At 42.9% G+C, this 19,124-nt stretch overlaps 1 protein-coding gene across 5 annotated transcripts in view; it reads left to right on the plus strand.

Moving 5' to 3' along the window:
• The window catches only part of PLEKHG4B (pleckstrin homology and RhoGEF domain containing G4B), a 168,166-nt gene extending 150,224 nt beyond the window's left edge, over positions 1-17,942 (plus strand). For 4 of the 5 annotated variants that reach the window (XM_043508576.1, XM_038390722.2, XM_038390723.2 and 1 more), the window contains 2 exons: positions 3,971-4,030; positions 17,137-17,942. In XM_043508576.1, coding sequence (XP_043364511.1) covers positions 3,971-4,012 — 42 coding nt within the window. In that variant the 3' untranslated portion in view covers positions 4,013-4,030; positions 17,137-17,942. The remainder of the gene's footprint in view (positions 1-3,970; positions 4,031-17,136) is intronic. The other variant, XM_038390724.2, reaches the window with a different exon arrangement.
• The last annotated feature ends 1,182 nt before the right edge of the window (positions 17,943-19,124 follow it).

Here is a 19,124-nt window from a genome sequence, read left to right on the forward strand (position 1 = left end):
TGTCTTTGGATAAACCAAGAACTTCACACTCCAGGGCTGTCAACCCAGCACCTTTCATCGGCAACTCTATTCACTTTAAAATCTTTTCCTGGTCCAAATGCTGTGTTCAATTACAGTTCTACTCTGAGTTCAGCAGAAGGACTGTGACATACACTGGTGAAACTGAGAACAGAATTTGGCCCATATACACTAACTGCTCTGAACTGCCCGAGCATGAGAAGGTCAACATTTCTATTATTTTTATTTAGGTAGAATGTATTTGTATTGGCCGTACTCTGCTAGCATTCATCATGATGTACCTTATTCTGCAAATAGTCGTATTGATTTAATGGGGCTTCTTGTGGAGTAAGTCCCTACTCAGTGTAAATGTGGCAGAATCTGCCCTTATGAATTTGGAGTGAGCACTTAAAATAGGACGACACAAACAAATGAAGTGCCTCTTGCGCAATAATGCTAGAGTAATAGAAGCTGCATCTTGACAGTGGTGGCTAAAAGCAACAGTTAATAAACAGCACTGGGATTGGCAGCTGTACCTTCCTCTTGGCCTCCTGCTGTGAAAAATCTCTTCAGTAGCCCTCTTAAAAGAATTTCAAGCTGCAGGAGTATAACCAAGTCTAAATCCCCCAAAAGAGGCTCCCTCCCAAAACCCTGAGAATGCAACCCCAGTCTCTCTTGAACACCTTGCTCTGACATAGCCTGGCACCATAAAGAAAGCAGGGCTATAGTGCACCAGCTGCTTCTCATTCACACACTGAGTCAGTTATATGCAATCTCTGCACTCCTCCCGGAAACTGTAATACCATGAAGTCTGGAGCCAACACCCATTTGAGAGTTGCAGGTGCCCTTCAAGTTAACCTCTGTAGACATATAAAGTATAGAGCTTCCTATTGGTCAGCACTGCTGACAATATATTTGTTACCGTAGAGGATGCTACCCAACAGGATGTACAGTCAGCAGAGTATCTCCCAAGGTCCTAAATGTCACTTGATTACATGTCGACTTGAACAAAATTAGAGTTAGAACACAATGAATACTGGTAATAAATGTTACCACAAGCAATGGTGATTTAAGGGAGAGATTCACAAAGTATATAACTTGTAAAGCTGAAACAATTAGGAAGTAAAGTGCAGGGTGCTACTAAAGTTAGAATTAGTCAGAGCAATCCTCTTTTTAAGGCGCACGTCCCTTTTGCTTGAATATTCAACAGTGTACTGTGTGATTTTATTTAATCTATAATGAAAATCCCTGTTTACTCAAGGACATTAATGACAACATGATCCCTTCTTGGATCCATGCTGGGCTGGTCCCATAGACAAATATCCAGGGGACCCTCCAGATTTCAATGGGGATAAATCAAATATATGATGTGTTAAGGATTTGATTAGCACAGGTGCAAATACGTACCTACTTTGCTTGTGCAAAGTTGGATTGGATGCTGGTGTGCAAATTGGGATTTGTGTGTGTACATGGCTAGATGGTAATCTGTCTAGCCTGCAAGTACATAAATGGGAATGTATCAATATCTAACCATAGTGCACACACAAAATAACACATTTCTGTGTGCACAAATGCACAACTAGCTAAGGTCTGAAAAATTTGCCCTAAGGAAGTGAACAAACTAAAACAAACTCTTCCTGATTCCAAGTATTATATTGTTCTATCCAGAAAGAGGTTATAGGCCAAATTCTCCTACAACAGAACACCCTGCCAAAATGTAGACAGTATAACACAGCTGTTTTCTGGCTGGTAATTAGTGGAATCCATGAGTTTATGGATCCCCTGGATGTGGCAAAGGAACATCCACAGACTGGTCTTTCACCTACCTAGAGCTGAAGAGAACTAGAGCTTCCCTGATCCAGGATTAAATCAAGGCCTCCTGACCAATATGGATCAGAATGGGGGTCCTATCTATCTTCTCTTGACTCCAGGCACCAGCCGAGGCATGCATCAAACTTCTCCTCTGCCAAACCAGCCAGGGAGAAGTGAATCAAGAACATGGAGCTGACTTATTCCAGCTGTAGATAGAATACATTAAGAACAAATAGTGTCTGTGGTTCTGCTGCATTTTGGAGGCAGTGTAGATGAGCTTGTCTGTAAGTTAAAAGTTCAGCATACATTTCCCTAAACCGCCTCCATTTTTGGCTTACACCTCACTCCAGATGCATGGCATGCACTGTCCTTTCTGTCACGATTAAATGGAGAACATCTCCAACAGTCCACAGATCAGAGTTAGGCTCCCTTTAGGCACCCATTGCACTCCTTTTTTAACATGAGCATGGGTGAACATAAGTGCTGATCCAGCAAAGCACTTAAGCATGTGAATAATTCCACTGATGTGAAAAGGCACTATTTACATGTTTAAACTTAAGCATATGCTTAAGTGCTTTGTTGGGCTGGGGATTTACTGAAGAATTTGGAGCACTTGGCTCTAAATTGCTAATGAAACCCCTTTGATCTTTCACAGCCTTATTTCTTACTGTTTAACCCTGTATATTGATTGATCTATGGGAGGATGAAAGTGTAAGATGCATCTTTTGTGGCCTCTGTGGTGACACTCTGACCTCTGTGTTGCTGTGTGAGACTCATGTTGGTTCCCTTGCTCCCCAGACTGAGAGCACTGCAGGCACAGCTTGCTCGCCCCATGTGGTGGAAGAATAAGCTTTGTGTCATTCAGTAGCAACTCTCTGGTCTATCTAAAGAGAAGCATAGACTGGTTCTGAGTATGCCCATTCTCCGTGAGGTGGCTGCAGCACAAACTTTTGATTGTGAGAGGCATACAATTGAGGAAATGGGCCCTGATAGGGACGTGCAACAGATAAAACCATCATGGAGGAGAACTGTGGATTTTATGGTTTGCACAGAAAAGAAATTTGGATGCCTATTTAGAGAATACATAGAAAAGTAACTACTCTGAAAATAGATGGGTCCTGATCCTGAGTTTATCACAGAGAGAAAATTCCCATTGGTTTGAGGATTATGAGTGTCAGATTAGGCCTATGGATTTCAAATATGCAGTGTAGGTGTAGCCATGTTAGTCCCAGGACATTAGAGAGACATGGTGGGTAGGGTGGCCAGGTGCTCAGTTTTCAACTGGAAAGTCCAGTCAAAAAGGGCACCTAACAGTGCCCGGTCAGATCTACTGACCAGACACCCGAAGTTGGGTTACTGCGGGCGGAGGAAACGGGGAGGTGCTGGGTCATCACCCGTGTTAGCCGTACTGAGCCAGGGCTACCTCCTGTGTTGGGCGGCTGCAGCTCCGCAGGTGATTCCCTCCTGGCTCGGGCAGGGGGCGCAAGGGGAAAAGCAGCGAGTGATGGGAGAGGAGGGGGGAAAAGGTGTGGAGGGGTGGAGTCTTGGAGGAAGAGGTGGGGCAGTGGCGGGGTGTCCGGGGGAAGAGGTAGGGCAGGGGAGGTTCCAGCACTCCTCCTGGAGCGTCCATTACCAAGTTGGCAACCCTAATGGTGAGTGTGGTGATATTTTTTTATTGAACCAACTTCTGTTGGTGAGAGAGACAAGCTTTCGAGCCACACAGAACTCTATGGATTTCAAGAGCAGTTTAAGGGACATATCAACAAATAACTTTGATATCATTTTCTTAGAAATCAAAATCTAAAAATGTGCTAAATGTGATTTGGGGACATTATTATGAACGATTTCCTGCTGCATGTATAATAACAGGAAGATGATTAATAAAGATAATGGTGCATCTTGTATTTTTATGGTATGAAGCAAAACATATTGATGATATCCAGTATTTTCATCATCAGTTTCTTATGATTAAGCAGAGGTAATGTTTAGAAATGTTTAAGGACACATTTTTGAACTATCCCTAGAATTAGGAGAATGCTATATGATTTGCCATTATGAAGAAAATGTTCTGATGATCCCGTTGTTATGTTAGTATGACCCAGGTTATTCCTAGCAAACTGTAATGTTGGTTTTAATTAGATTTCCCTCCCTTTTCCGTCAGAACAAAACTTCTCATGTATTAGGCCTCTCAACAATGGTTTGACTGACAGGCATAAATTCAGTAAGTAACTGGTTTTCTCAGCTCAACCCTTATACTAAAATGATCAAGCTAATAAAAGGCTGCCATGTTAATTATAAGATAATAATCAATTAAATTGGGGCATGAGAGAGTGTCTTAAAACTGATCTGCATGTTCTAACAATATTAGAAAAGTTATTGAATCCTATTTGTGTCCCCTCTTACTAACAATCTTTTCTAGCGAGTGCTCTGGTATAAAAGTACTAGATTTTATCCCTGTAATTCACTCTCTTCCTTCACTGAATGTTTACTCTTTCTCATATCTCCATCTCCATCTCTGGCTCACAGCAATTTGCTTTGTGGGTTGCACACATGCTGCTATAACAATGGTATAAAATGATGTAATGGGTTCTACATTCTACTGTTTGCATAATGCCTGACATAGAGCAGTACTGCCTATTTTTACTTATGCCATTTGGTATGTGTCTATTATGTATGTACATATACATGTCGTCTTCACTGTTTAATTTTAAACAATGATGTTTATGCCAACAAAGAGGTAAGGTGCTGATGGAGGTGATGCATTTCTATCATGCGCCTACTGAAGTAGTAAAGACAGAATCCAGCACGGAATGCCTGGATTCAAAGCCTGGTAGGCTGAAGGTGCTGGCTGCATACAGCAGGCTGAGCTGGTCTCTAGGAGCTTAGCCTGTCATGGTAGGTAGCTGCCTGAGGTTAGGAAAGTCTGTGCAAAGAAACTCCCTGTCTCTCCTGCTCAGCAACTCCTGATTCCCAAGCCCATCTGCAGCCCTTCAGAGTATGTCTACGCTGCAATTAAACACCCATGGCTGGCCTGTGCCAGCTGATTCAGGCTCCCAGGGCTCAGGCTAAGGGGCTGTTTAATTGTGGTGTAGACATTATGGCTTGAGTTGCAGCCCAAGCTCTGGGACCCTCCTACCTCGCAGGGTCCTAGAGTCCAGGGTCCAGCCTGAGTCCAAACGTCTAAACCTCAATTAAACACAGACTTAGCCCAAGCCCTGGGAGCCTGAATCAGCTGGCACAGGCCAGCTACAGGTGTTGAATTGTAGTGTAGATATACCCTCTGTTATCCCCTGCTACCTCCTGGCTCACAAATACACACAAAAGGACTGCATAGTCTTGGCAGGGAGTTACAGCACTAGAATTGAGTAACCCGTTTGTGTGGCCATGGATTTCTGAGGCAGACTGTTCCAGGCTCTGCTGCTGTATGCCAGGCCACTATATATACTCTTTTTGTATTTGTACAAAAATGTGGGAGTGTTTGGAGGGAAAACACTCAGTCTCCCTTGTGTAGCCAGAGAAATGCCCTGTATTATTCATTTCATGTGAAAGTAATTTAAAGTCAATAAATAACTAGATAAAATAACTGGGAAGAGGAAAAAACATTTACAAAAGCAAAACAAAAAACAACAAAAAACCCTGAAATTTCAAAGTTGTTTTCACAGAGTTTGAAATGGAACCATTTTTCATGGTGTTTTTTGTGAGTTTTTATTAAAATCTAAATTTTTCATTTCCTGATAGTCACATTTTCTTACTGGAAACAAAGTTTTCAGTTAACTAGTCATTTCAATAACGATTTCCAAAATGATTTTTATAAACATTTCAATAACATTGCAATTAATATGTGGATTAAAAATGCCAGGGAATATTTTTTTCAAAAGGCAAAAAAAAAATAATGGATAATGCCAGTAAGTTCTCACAAAAAGTTTAGTTTCCTAAAATAGGCCATTTTTCACAAAAAAAAATTATTTTTTTTTTGAGAAAAATTTTGGCCAACTCTACAAATAAAAGTTACAAAATTCCCAAGTACAATTTAAGAATGGAAGAGACTGCAGGTTCTCAGAAACCAAAGCTTTATTGCACCATCAGTTCTTAAAATGAACTCTCACTGAAGTCAATAGGGAATCTTAAAATGAATCGTAAACTCTCAGTGAAGTCAAAGGGGAATCTTCGCCTAAAAATTGGCACAATATGCCCCAAGATACATACCCTACTAATATGTGTAGATAAGGAATAAGAATACAAAAAGGACTGCCCCTGCACACAAGTCATCACAACAGAGATGTGCAAAGGTAAATTTTAGGCCAGTGTTCCACATACTCTCTACCCTGCATTCTGTACAGATTGGCTAAATCCCAGCAATTACCCCAATAGGTTTATAGTGAGCACAATTTTATCGGTTTTTAAGGAGAGGGATTTTTTTCTTTGTCTAATAAATTAGTCCTTCATTTTACTCTTTTACCTCACATACAGCTGATCAGATTTGTAGAAGAATTGTGGGTTTTATGATAAAAGCATGACATTTCCCAGTCATAAGGCATGCCATATAAAGATTTTCAAATATGAGGCCATCGCCAACTCATCCCATGCTGGCCGTGGCAGCCATTTTAAATTCTAAATTAATTTTTTCTAATGTTTTTTAGGTACTGATTGTTTATGGTATTAAACCATCCCACTGGGGTTTTTTTGTATTTTATTTTATATTTTTATATTCCTATTGCCCTACGTGTCCTAAAAATAAAGCAATGAAATGTGATGACTTGAGATTATACAAAAATATTTAGACTTGACATGCTCTGTAGTGTGCCACCAAGGAGTATTTACAAAAATATTCATTACATAGAAATATAACAATAAGTTTACAAGTTTCTGTTCATGAACAGAAAGTTACATTTCTTTTTGCTAATAACGATATTTCAGATCGGTCTGTGCTTAACAGGATATTCTTCTTCGAGAGATGTCCCTGTGGGTGCTCCACTTCAAGTCAAGGTGCGACCCAGCACCTTCGATCGGAGATTTCTACAGCAGTACCCCTACAGGCTGTGCATGCGCTGTGCCTGCCTCTCGAGCGGTCAGTGTTTTAATAGCGTGTGCACAGCCTGGGCTCCTCAGTTCCTTCGCTACCTCCCTGGCTAGAGACAGAGTTCAGCAGTGCTCTTTGAGACTAGCTAGGTAGTTTGTTTCTCAGTTTAGTTAGATAGTTTCAGTCCTTAGAATTAATATTTAGATAAGTTACATTAGCTGTTACTTTTATTTCTTGGCTGCCCCACTAAATGGTGCCAAGGCTCAGGACTTACAGTTGCCCACCTCTTTCAGCTTTCCTATGGCCACCTTTGCTAGTACAGTGCCGAGAGCTGTTACGATGCCGACAGCACAAGCAGTGGCTGCGGCACCGTCCTTTGATCTTTCGGTGCCGCTTTTACAGCTGCCGCTCTCAGCACCGAGCCTCCTGACGTCTACAGCCTCCCTTGCAGTAGCTAACTCAGGGGCTCCTACTCTGTGGAGCCAGCTTGCGCCCCGGGGACACCTTCGGTGCATCAGCAGATGCCCCAGGAGACTCTGCCTCCACCAACTACACTGGCACCGACTCCTGGTCACTCGGTTCCACCGCAGCTTTTACTGCCAGAGGATTTAAGGGTGTCCCATGCTCCTGATTCTCCTCTTCTCAGCACAAGCCTCTCACTGAGACCTTTTGCACCCTACCTTCAGTACTCCCCTCCACTTCAAACCCCTCCAATGAAGCGTGAGTGGAGGAGGAAGAGGAATATGATGACCAGTTGTTTTTCTCTCAATACTCTCCCCAGAATCAGTTACCTACAACCAGGAGACACATTACAGCACGCTTTCCATATCCTCAAGGCTATTCACACTAGTATGGCAATCCCTGGATGGGACCACCTATTCTCCCCCGCCCCAGGGCAATGGCCACACTGGGGTCCATGGACCAATATCACACCACACTCAGGTCTTCTGTGGGCTGCCCGGAGGAGAGCTGTCAGACCCTCCCCATTGCCTACTTACGCTGAAACCCAGATAAGACCTGAAGTGGCCATCACCCCTACAGAGGACACTGCCCCACACACCTCTTCTATAGCGATAATACCACAAGATGCCATGGTACCCCCACCACCTCCCCCTACTGATGAACTCGCTCACTTTCAAGAGTTGTTTCACAGAGTAGCAGAAGAGCTCAAGATTACCCTGGAGGAGGTCCCTGAAACACACCATGAGCTTACCAACATCCTGCAAGCTACGACCTCCTTCAAAATAGCTCTACCAATTAGTGGGGCCATTATGGAACCTGCTAAAACTATTTGGCAGACCCCAGCTATAATAACACCCACTAGCAAGAGACTGGACTGAAAATATTTTGTTCCTTCTAAGGGTTCTGAGTTTCTATTTACACACCCCTCACTTAATTCGCTAGTGGTTGACGCGGCCAATCAGAAAAACAAATACTAACACTTCCGCTCCACTCCATCAGACAAAGATAACAAGAGACTGGACTCCTTTGGCCACAAAGTGTATTCTTCTTCCACTTTGCAATTTAAAGTAGCGAACTATGCGGTGCTCTTAGCAAAATATGACCACAAAAATTATGCTAAGCTAATGCAATTTATTGATGTGTCAGAGGATAAATGACAACAATTTAAAGCAGTGGTGTCCGAGGGCCAATTGATCTCCCACATGGCTCTTCAAGCCACCCTCGATGCTGCGGACACAGTGGCCAGATCCACAGCCACGGCCGTCGTCGTGCAGCAGTCCTCATGGCTTGCTTCTTCCTTCTTTCTGAAGAAGATACAGAATACGGTCAAAGATCTCCCTTTCAATGGAGACAAGCTCTTTGCTGCTACAACCAGTGAGGTCCTTCACTCCATAAAGGATTCCCGTGCCACTATCTGATCCTTAGGCATCCAAACGCCTGCCTCAAAGAAGACAGTATAGATAGCAGCCATACCAACAATGGCGTTACCATACCTTTGCGCAACATCCACCTTTCAGACAATATGATATGCAACAACAACAACGACATAGGCCCAGGAACCAACAACGTTGCCCTCCACAAGCAACGGCGACCCCCCCAACTAACCCAAATAAACAAATTTGAAGTCTTGGTCGAGGACATAGAAAACCTTGCACCCTCTCCAGTGCCAGCTCCAGCTAAGCATTTTTTTTTTGGACACCATTTGCGTCCGTTCCTGGCCAACTGGCAAACCATCACTATGGAGAGATGGGTCCTGGAAATTACCGGACTGGGTTATGCTTCCTCTCCTTACCTCCCACCCCATCCCTCTTCAGGGAACACTCTCACAGACAATTGCTCTGTCAGGAGGTACAACATCTCCTATATCTCAGAGAAATAGAGGAGGTACCCCCTCAATACAGAGGGAAAGGGTTTTACTCCCACTACTTCTTGACAGAAAAGAAAAGCAGTGGTTGGCGCCCTGTCCTCGATCTTCAACGTTTGAACAAGTTCATCAAGAAACAGAAATTCCAGATGGTTACTCTCCCAATGAGATTCCAATGCTGGAGCAAGGAGATTGGTTTTCAACTCTCAACCTCCAAGACGCATATTTCCATGTCTCTATCCACCCTGCCCATCAACGTTTCCTCAGGTTCTCTGTGGGAGCACAACACTACCAATACAGGGTCCTCCCTTTTGGCCTTTCCACCACACCACATGTCTTCTCCAAGGTGCTAGCAGTTATAATAGCACAGCTCTGGAAAAAAGGAATCCTCATACTTCCTTACCTGGATGATTAAGAAGAACATAAGAACGGCCATACTGGGTCAGACCAAAGGTCCATCCAGCCCAATAGCCTGTCTACCGACCGTGGCCAATGCCAGGTGCCCCAGAGGGAGTGAACCTAATAGGTAATGATTAAATGATCTCTCTCCTGCCATCCATTTCCACACTCTGACAAACAGACTAGGGATACCATTCCTTACCCATCCTGGCTAATAGCCATTAATGGACTTAACCTCCATTAATTTATCCAGTTCTCTGCATCTGAAGAAGTGGGGTTTTTACCCATGAAAGTTTATGCTCAAATAAATCTGTTTGTCTTTAAGGTGCCACCGGTCTCCTTGTTGTTTTTTGTGGATACAGACTAACCCAGCTATCCCCTGATACTATTATATCAATATCCTCCTTTAACACAAGGCACTCTAGTTCACCCATCTTATTATTTAGACTTCTAGCATTTGTGTACAAGCACTTTAAAAACTTGTCACTGCTTATTTGTCTGCCCTTTTTCTGATGTGTCAGATTCTTTATGTGAATGTTTCTCATCTGATCTGGCCCATACTTTGCCCTCTGCCATCCCCTCCTCCTGACTGAAACCTAGTGAATCTCTCTCAATAGACTCTCCTCTAAGAGAAGATTGTCTCCTCAAGTCTCCCACTCAGTTGGAAGTGAACTACGCAACTCTTGCAACCTGCACCTTGCAAATAAACAAAAACAAATCTACCTTACAACCTACCCAACAAATTGACTTCATTGGCACCCACCTTGATTCCACCACCAGTCTTGCATCTCTCCCCCAGGACAGATTCCATACAATGGGCATCCTTATTGCCCAGATACATGCCAGCCCAGAGACTACAGTCCGAGACTCCCTACAGCTCTTAGGACTTATGGCTGTTTGCACATTTGTGGTCGCAAATGCTTGCCTGTACATGTGGTGCCTTCGGGGTTGGCTAGCCACGGTATACAAACCAAACAAGCACAGGCTAAACATGTTACTAACTATGCCCCAGAAAGTCAAGGACTCACTCCTGTGGTGGACCTCTCCCATCAACCTCTGCACTGGGATTCCCTTCCAACAAGATCCCCTTTTAATTACCATCACTACAGATACATCCCTCACAGGATGGGGAGCACACATCGGCCACCTCACCACTCAGGGTCTCTGGGCCACTTCAAAAACCAGCCTTCACATAAATTTGCTAGAGCTCCGGGCCGTACACAATGCCTGCCTCCATTTCCTTCCCATCATCCAAAACTGCCGAAATCGAATCATGACCGACAACATCGCATGCATGTTTTATATCAATAGACAGAGGGAGCCCGATCACACTCCCTTTGCACAGAGGCATAAAACTTTGAAACTGGTGCTTTCAACACAACATCTATATCGCCGCCACATACCTGCCAGGTTCTCAGTATACCACCGCAGACAAGCTCAGCTGATCATTCCCCTTACAGCACAAACGGGAACTCAATGACACCATTCTTTCCAACGTTTTCCAGACCTGGGGTTATCCTCAACTGGATCTATTCACCACAGCAACAAAAAAAAAATGCCCGATATTCCACTCCAGAGCAGGCCTGGGCAAACACTCATGGGGGGACGCCTTTATGCTCCCTTGGACTGAGACTCTCATGTCCGCGTATCCACCAATGCCTCTATTGCACAGAGTAATTCAGAAGATACGAGCAAACAGAGCCAACATCATTCTCATAGCCCCAGCGTGGCCCAGACAACCGTGGTACCCCTTTCTACTGCGCATGTCGGTTAAGCCTCCCATTCCCCTTCCACCACTCAGCAATCTCCTATCACAACGCAGGGGACAACTATTTCACCCCGATGTACATCATCTCCACCTGAGGGCCTGGCCGATTAATGGTTCTCTAATGCGGAGTTAACGTGTTCGGTCCAAGTACGAAATGTCTTGCTACACAGCAGAACACACAACATGCACACTACCTACCTGCATAAATGGAAATGGTTTACATCTTGGTGCGCTGGCAAACAGACCTCTCCAGTTTCTGCTTCACTCCCACTGATACTAGATTACCTGCTACACCTTAAAACATCTGGCCTCTCTACGAGCTCACTCAAGGTCCACCTCATGGCAATTACCGCCTTCCACCCTAAGGTTGACAAGGTAATGGTCTTTGCCCATCCAATCACCAAAAGGTTCCTGAAGGGCATCCAGACGTTATACCCGGATGTGAAACTGCCTGCTGCACCTTGGAATTTACACCTAGTCTTCAAGCCCTGATGGATAAACCTTTGAACCAATGGCTACCTGCTCCCTTCTCCACCTATCCATGAAGACCGCCTTCCTCATAGCAATCATGTCTGCCAGACAAGTAGGAGAAATGGGGGCACTTATGGCAGACCCTCCATATACCACGTTCTTCCGTTATAAGGTCACACTCTGCACCCCATCCAAGGTTTTTACCTAAAATACACTCTTCCTTTCACCTCAATGAACCTGTACACTTTTCAACATTTTCCCCCAAACCTCACACTAACGCCTTTGAAACGACAATGCACACTCTTGATGTTCACAGAGCATTATTCTTTTACCTGGATAGTACAAAATCATTTAGGAAAACCCCCAGACTTTTTGTGTCTACTATTCAGCGCTCACAAGGAAATGCTATCTCTACACAGAGGCCTTTCAAATGGATTGCTGACTGCATACGCCTTTGTTACCAACTCAGGCAAATACAACCTCCTACATCAATTAGGACACACTCTACAAGAGCTGTCTCCACCTCCACGGCCTTTCTCCGTAATGTCCCATTGTCTGACATATGCAAGGCAGCTACCTGGGCATCGAACCGTACCTTCGCTAATCACTGTGCTCTCATCCACACTGCAGTGTCTGACACCAGATTGGGTAGAGCTGTCTTGTCAACCGCCTTCTTCATCCGAAGTCCCAACCATCCTAAGGGATACTGCTTTTCAGTCACCTGAAGTGGAGCACCCACAGGGACATCTCTCTCTCAAAGAGGAGGTTACTCACCCTGTGCAGTAACTGATGTTCTTTGAGATGCGTGTCTCTGTGGGTGCTCCACTACCCGCCCCCCTCCCTTCTACTTTGGAATTTATAACACACACTCCGTTGTAGAGAAGGAACTGAGGAGCCCGGGCTGTGCACGCACTATTAGAACACTGACAGCTCGAGAGGCAGGCACAGCGCTTGCACAGCCCATAGGGGTACTGCTGTAGAAATCTCTGATAGAAGGCGCTGGAACGCACCTTGACCTGAAGTGGAGCACCCACGGTGACACTCATCTCGAAGAACGTCAGTTACTGCACAGGGTGAGTAACCTTCTCTTTCTGCATCTCAAAAAGATTGAAAAGGCAGCTTACATAAACATGCAGCCTAAAATGAATTAAGAAACAAGGAAATCTTTCAGTCTTCAGTATATTGAAACATGGCATTCGCCACCATTTTTCAAGAAGAAGAGCTCCAATTTAGTCCTGGAGATCTCCCTTGCAGGAGGTCTGCTGAACAAGGGGAGTTTATTTTGCTTGATAGGCTCTGTTAATGACTTGGTTTTGTCTTGAAATCTCTCTGTTTTAAATGAGGTGTACTGCTACTGCCTGATCTCCTCAAACTCCCTAGCAGAGACAATCATAGAAGGGTCTGCAATGTCTTCAGTGTCCAGTTTAATTAAGTCTACACTCTCCTCTGAGAAGAGGTTACCCATGTCTTCTATGACCTCAACAAATGCCTTGACATGTTGTGTAAACAAAGCCTGGGCACTATCATCTGCTCACGGTGCTTTGTGTTAGACCCTTTTCAGGTGGTTCCTTTCTCTGCTGTGGCTTCAGATTCTCCTATCACCCTGGCTACCTGTGGTCCCACTATCATCCACTGCCAAAGGGCCTCTGGACTTTGTGTTAGACCAACAGCTCCACTATCCCCTTTGATTATAGCATTATTTTGCTCATGAGCTTGGTCAAGCGCAATTACAGAGAAAACATGCTGGTTCTTGCAATCTGTGGATTTCCTGTTTAGGAACTCTTTAGCTGTCGCTGGATGCACTGTATGAAGGCTTACCGTATCTCGAGGACAAACAGGCACCTATTGAGCATAATTAGTATGATCTAATCCGAAGAACCAGAGTGACAGCTTTCCAAGGCATTCAGTGTATAAAGCAAAGTTTGACAGATTGACAGCAAATAGGTCAAGACGAGAAGCTCCAGATTAAGTGTGGTATGTCAAAAGTGGAACGCTTGGTTTTCCAGTTTCCACTTGCCACACCGTTTATATTACCCCATGTGGCCTCATCTTCCCTGAGACCTTGGGTATACTGTGTGTATGCATTTTAGAGTCAGATGTACTGACTACTGGTGGGCCGCCTAACACATGTGACATGAGACACTTTCAGGAAGGAGACAGCTGTTCCTGGGGAAGCCACTTTGGCCTGAACAAGGGCTTCTGTCCATCCACTGTCTTCTAGCCAATCTCAATCAGTTTTAGACTTGCCATTTCCAGATGAAGACCACACAACATAATGACAAATTTGTCCTTTCCATTCCCAGCAGGCCAGGTCAACTGTATCAGTTTGATTATGCTGAAAAGGAGTTGATCCACAGTGATCACTGGCACTTGGTATGGGTTTAGGTGGTGCACAGCATTCCTTATCACATCCATGGCACAGACTTGGAGTCCTCTGGAAAGAGGGGAAGAAGCACAGTGATGGATGGGACGAAGTCTGGGATGATAAGCTGCCCAGGAAATGTCTTGATCTCCATTGAAGGTATCCAGACTTGCTGCTTGCCTTACTTGTTCAAGCCACCTGCATTCTTCTTGCAGGGCTTGTGTAATCAATTGACAGTCTGTTTTCATTTCAACATTTGCATCAGGGATGGCAGCATTGATTTTCTTCAAAATCAGTGGAAGGACAAGTCTGTAAGACTCAGGAAGTGATGATACAGACTTCTTCACTGATGCTGCAGTCTCACAGTCCAGGGTGGGAATTCTATGGACAACTCCCTCCACTTCAGTACTGGGATGCTGAAAACGTGATGTCCCAATTCCCTGGGAGGAGTCTGTTGCTGTGGTGGAACTAGGATTGTGGTCTATGTTGTCTATGGCCACAACAGTGAACAGACCACCATGGAGCTTGAGCGGACAGACTACATTCTTGTCCTCGGAGTGTTGGCACACATTGTTTGCCATGCTGGTAGAGAGGTCAACACACTGTCATAGGAGATAGTGGACAATCCAAGTTTAAAGGAACTATCTACTAGCTCACTTTTTCATGTCAATGCAGGATTTGTCAAATCAGTGTAGACTGGAAAAGGCATTTCTTGAGCTTTGTTGTGGTACAACTTTTCCTTCACGGCAATGGATATTGCTGTTCTACTGTAGCAGCTGTGCCAAAATAAGGATAGCTGGATGAATGGGAACTTGTTCTGACTGAGTTTTAATGTTTGAACCACACAATATTCTGGACATCAGTGCCAGTAGTGACTAAAGCACAGATTATGCTTGGCATCCTGAGTCAAATGATTCAAATAGACTGTTTTTATTTAAAACAGGTCCCTTTGAATAATTTTTACTGTTTGGGACAGGTGAAATGCTGCTTCATCACATTTTTCCTCACATGCACTTCAGACGGCATGTTTAAGGCCCTGGTTGAAGGCAAGGAGCACATCACATACTTCTTTGTGTGCTTGGAGAGCTGGAATGTGTGAAAGGATATGGGATTTTATTTCACTGTGTTGTGAATGCGTGCAGGCAGCTGTTCTGGTCTAGCTGTATAGAGCATCGTGAGGACAGCTAGTTTAAACTCTGGACCCACATCTTCATTCAGTCTTGTCTCTTCAATCTATGTTGTCAGTTCAGAAGAGGCAGTCCCATGTGATATCTTCTCTGTGTTGCTTTGCTCAGATTTTTCCCCTTATTTTGTTGTAGAGAGACACCAAACATCTTGCATGATACCTTGTCTCTTGGGCCACTAAGTCCCCTGCACTTAGTTTTGCAAGCAAGCACTGGTCTTGCAGCTCAGGTTCACAGTTGTGGACTCAACTCTCAATGCTGAGAGTAGAAGCTTCCTGGAGGTCTTCCGATAGTATGTTCACTTCACAAATAAAGCACCCTTCTTTTTCTGGAGGTGCTTTGTTTTGGTCACCTAACCATATGTATTTCCTCTATAGTTCGTCAGGATGATCCACAGCTTTTTCAGCTTTTTTTAAAACTTGATACAGCAGGATTTGTGCCAACATCCATTGTTTTTGTTCAAAGTCTTCTCAGTACCATCACCATTATCTCATTATCTGTCTGTGGATATGGGAAGTGCATTCATCTTATGGAAACATCTGATATTTTCTGCTAGAATTTGATGGCCAGATCCAACATGCTCTCTCTTTGATTCTGCTGGATTAATCAACTCTGTAGCTGTGTTTTCCTGGCAAAGCGCATGCTTGCCCCAGTCAGTAGAGGAATGGGATGTCTCCATTGATGGACCTGGCTCTCAAACAAGCTTGTATCTTTTTGACAGGTTTGAAGCACCAGTAACAGCCAATAGTAATATGTATCTTTCACTACTGTGTATAGTTAATATTACCCAATCATAAAGCAGCTTTCACACAACCAAAGTAGTATCTGAAAGAAAAAAGAGAAATGGGATTAAATTCTTCCAAGACCACACTGACAATCAAAATTAGTACAAAATGTGTCCTTACACCAATTTTAAGGTCTTGTTGAAGCAAAACCAAGAATACATCCTTTGTATGTCCAGTTGCAAAACATTATTTGCTGATTGTGACACTGTTTTTAAAATGGCAGCCACAGCCAACTTGCATGAACTGGCGATAGCCCCATATCTGAAAATCTGTATTAGGTCATGTCCTAACATGGTGGCAAATTTCATGCTTTTATTATAAAACCCACAATTCCCTCTCCCTTTCCCCTTACAAATCAGATCGGCGAATAAATAAAGGTTTAGACCTTTGCACAATTGACTTGGTAAGACTCTGTATTTACACAAATAAACCCATGGATATTGAAATGAATCAATTATAATGGCAGCATTTTGCATGTAATTCATGAATTAAAGAGTCAGATTCCTCTTTCACACACACTTTGATCTCAGTCAGGAATAACTCCACTGAAGTCAGTTATACATTCTGTAGTAGATTATAAAACTGAAACTGGGTATTTCTTTCTATAGAGCTTTCTTACGTAAGTATTTCTGATGGGGTTAAAGATTCTTTATACACTTAGTGTGACATTTTTCTAATGTGCTGAGCACTACTGAAAATCCTTAATTTTAAAACAGCTCATTTTAATAACCATTTACAGTTAACTGTTCTTTGAAATCTATTAAAATTGACTTAAGGAATATTTTTCACACACAGATTGCGCTGACAGATCTATTTTTGTATTAATTGAAAAACTGTTTCAATCTCAAGCAATTAAACTGAATTCGATTTTTATCACCATATTTCAGCATAATAATAAACAGAAGTGCTAATGTCTGAATAGTTTGAATGCTTCACTATGCTAGTTGTGGTGTTCTGATTTTAACTAAAGATAGTAGTAAAACTCACTGGAACCTGTTGATTGTTTTGACAGCTATGAGTCAAATTACTAAGAAGACCATTTTTAGCCATGCTGACCCTGCTATTGCAGAACATCCCAAATTCACTTTGTGATAAAAAACCTGTGACACACTTCATGGACTCTCTTACTGGATATTTCATCAGCAGCAAAATTAAAATCTAAGTATTTTTATACGACTAGAGAAAACGCATCTTATTTTTTCTTTGTCATTTTAAAGGCAGTTTTGTTGCAGAGTTCTTAATCTGCACTTCCAAAATATGAACCAAATTCTGCTCTCAAATAAGCATGCAGGTCCACTGATTCCAGGGGGTAGCATTGAAGTCCTGCAAGGGTAGAACTTGGCTTTGTACATGTGTGTGACAAATTAGAATGTTTTCTGTTTTAACCTGAATCTTGTATATAGCAGATGATGATGTTGTAGATGTTACTATATTTTGTGCAATCCTGTAAATGTAGAAAGCCTTAATAAATGAACTAATATCTGTACAAAACGAAAAATATACAAACTGCTTGAAACTTTTGTAAATATTATTTTATTAATGCACATTACAGTAGATCTGTTTTTATCTACTTATTAGTGTCTTCTCCAGCACACCACAAAGGCAACATGAATTCCTGCAATCAGAGTAAACATGGACTTCTGTTAGAATATGGCAGTTTCTAGAGATTAAAAATAGAAATAATTATTTGTAACCATTTTCAAATATGAAAACATACTATTGTTCATGGCTTGTTGAAAACAGTTTGACTTTTGTTACTTCAAACACTGCCCTTGTTTAATACTTTTTTTAAAAAAAATAAAACAATTTCTACTGTTACATTTATTTTTATTGGTACGTGATGTTCCTTTTTTTTTTTTTCAACCAAGCATTTGACTGTGCTGTAAAATCATGACGCTTTGAGCTGTATCTATCAGGTTTTTAATCTTCTGTTTTACTTTTATGATGAAATTGTGATTCTGATGGGTTTCCAAGAAGCATTATAACTATAGGACATTATAGGACTGACTCACACCCTGCGTGAGGCAGGGGGGTGATGAATAAATAAATTAATTAGTGACAGAGGGGAAATAGGGAAGAAATTAGTCTGACCATTTACAGTAGTGGTATCTGGAAGGCTCTCACATTCTCCTCTTGGCATAAGCCCTAGATAGATAATAAAAGATAAATAGACAAAGATACAACAATCCCCAATTTAGGGCTACATTGTAACAATGTAATCTGTCCTGAGTAAAGCCAGCATCTAGCTGTGCTGTTCCTTGGAAAGTTACAATTCAGTCCCTGCTTCTCCCTTTGCACTAGGGGGAAATAATCTGTGCCAGTTCTTTACCAGGTGCAGATTACTTTTCCCTCCCTGTCAGTTCAGCTATGCTGGCTGGCGCATTGGGTGGTAAAGTCAAGGTCTATATTCATCCTTCACCTTGCCTGCCTGCACAGGAAGGGGAGTGGCACACTTATGGTGCTTACCTATGCTGTGACCTGCATGTGGGTACCTAGTACAGGACACTAGCTGTGCTGGTCCCGCTCATACTGCTCTGCTGGTGACTCAGCCAGCCTCTCAAGGCCCTGTTATCCCCAACACAATAGAAGGTGGTGCCACACACCCAACTGAGCTACCTGAGTGCTTTACCTAAGCCACTCAAGGACAGACAGAAGACAATAGCCAATTTCCCAGCTCCCCAGCCTTACACCCTTGCTGGAGTATAAACCCAATATTATACCATCTTGCACTACACAGGGATCTATACAATGCAAGCTCATTAATATAGGTTGCTTTCCCTTTTATGTGGGAAAATTATGCACAACAAGCCTGTATTAAGCAAGCTGAGATTTTCCCAGACACTTCACTTAAAGACACATTGTTTAAGATAAAACATAAAACAAGTTTATTCACTACAAAAGGTAGATTTTAAGTGATTATAAGTGATGGCAAACGGACGAAAGCAGATTACTGTGCAAATAAACAAAAAACCATAAGCTAAGCCTAATATAGTAGATAAG

Source organism: Dermochelys coriacea, chromosome 2 (assembly GCF_009764565.3).
Source record: "Dermochelys coriacea isolate rDerCor1 chromosome 2, rDerCor1.pri.v4, whole genome shotgun sequence".
In the NCBI taxonomy this organism is placed as follows: domain Eukaryota; kingdom Metazoa; phylum Chordata; order Testudines; family Dermochelyidae; genus Dermochelys; species Dermochelys coriacea.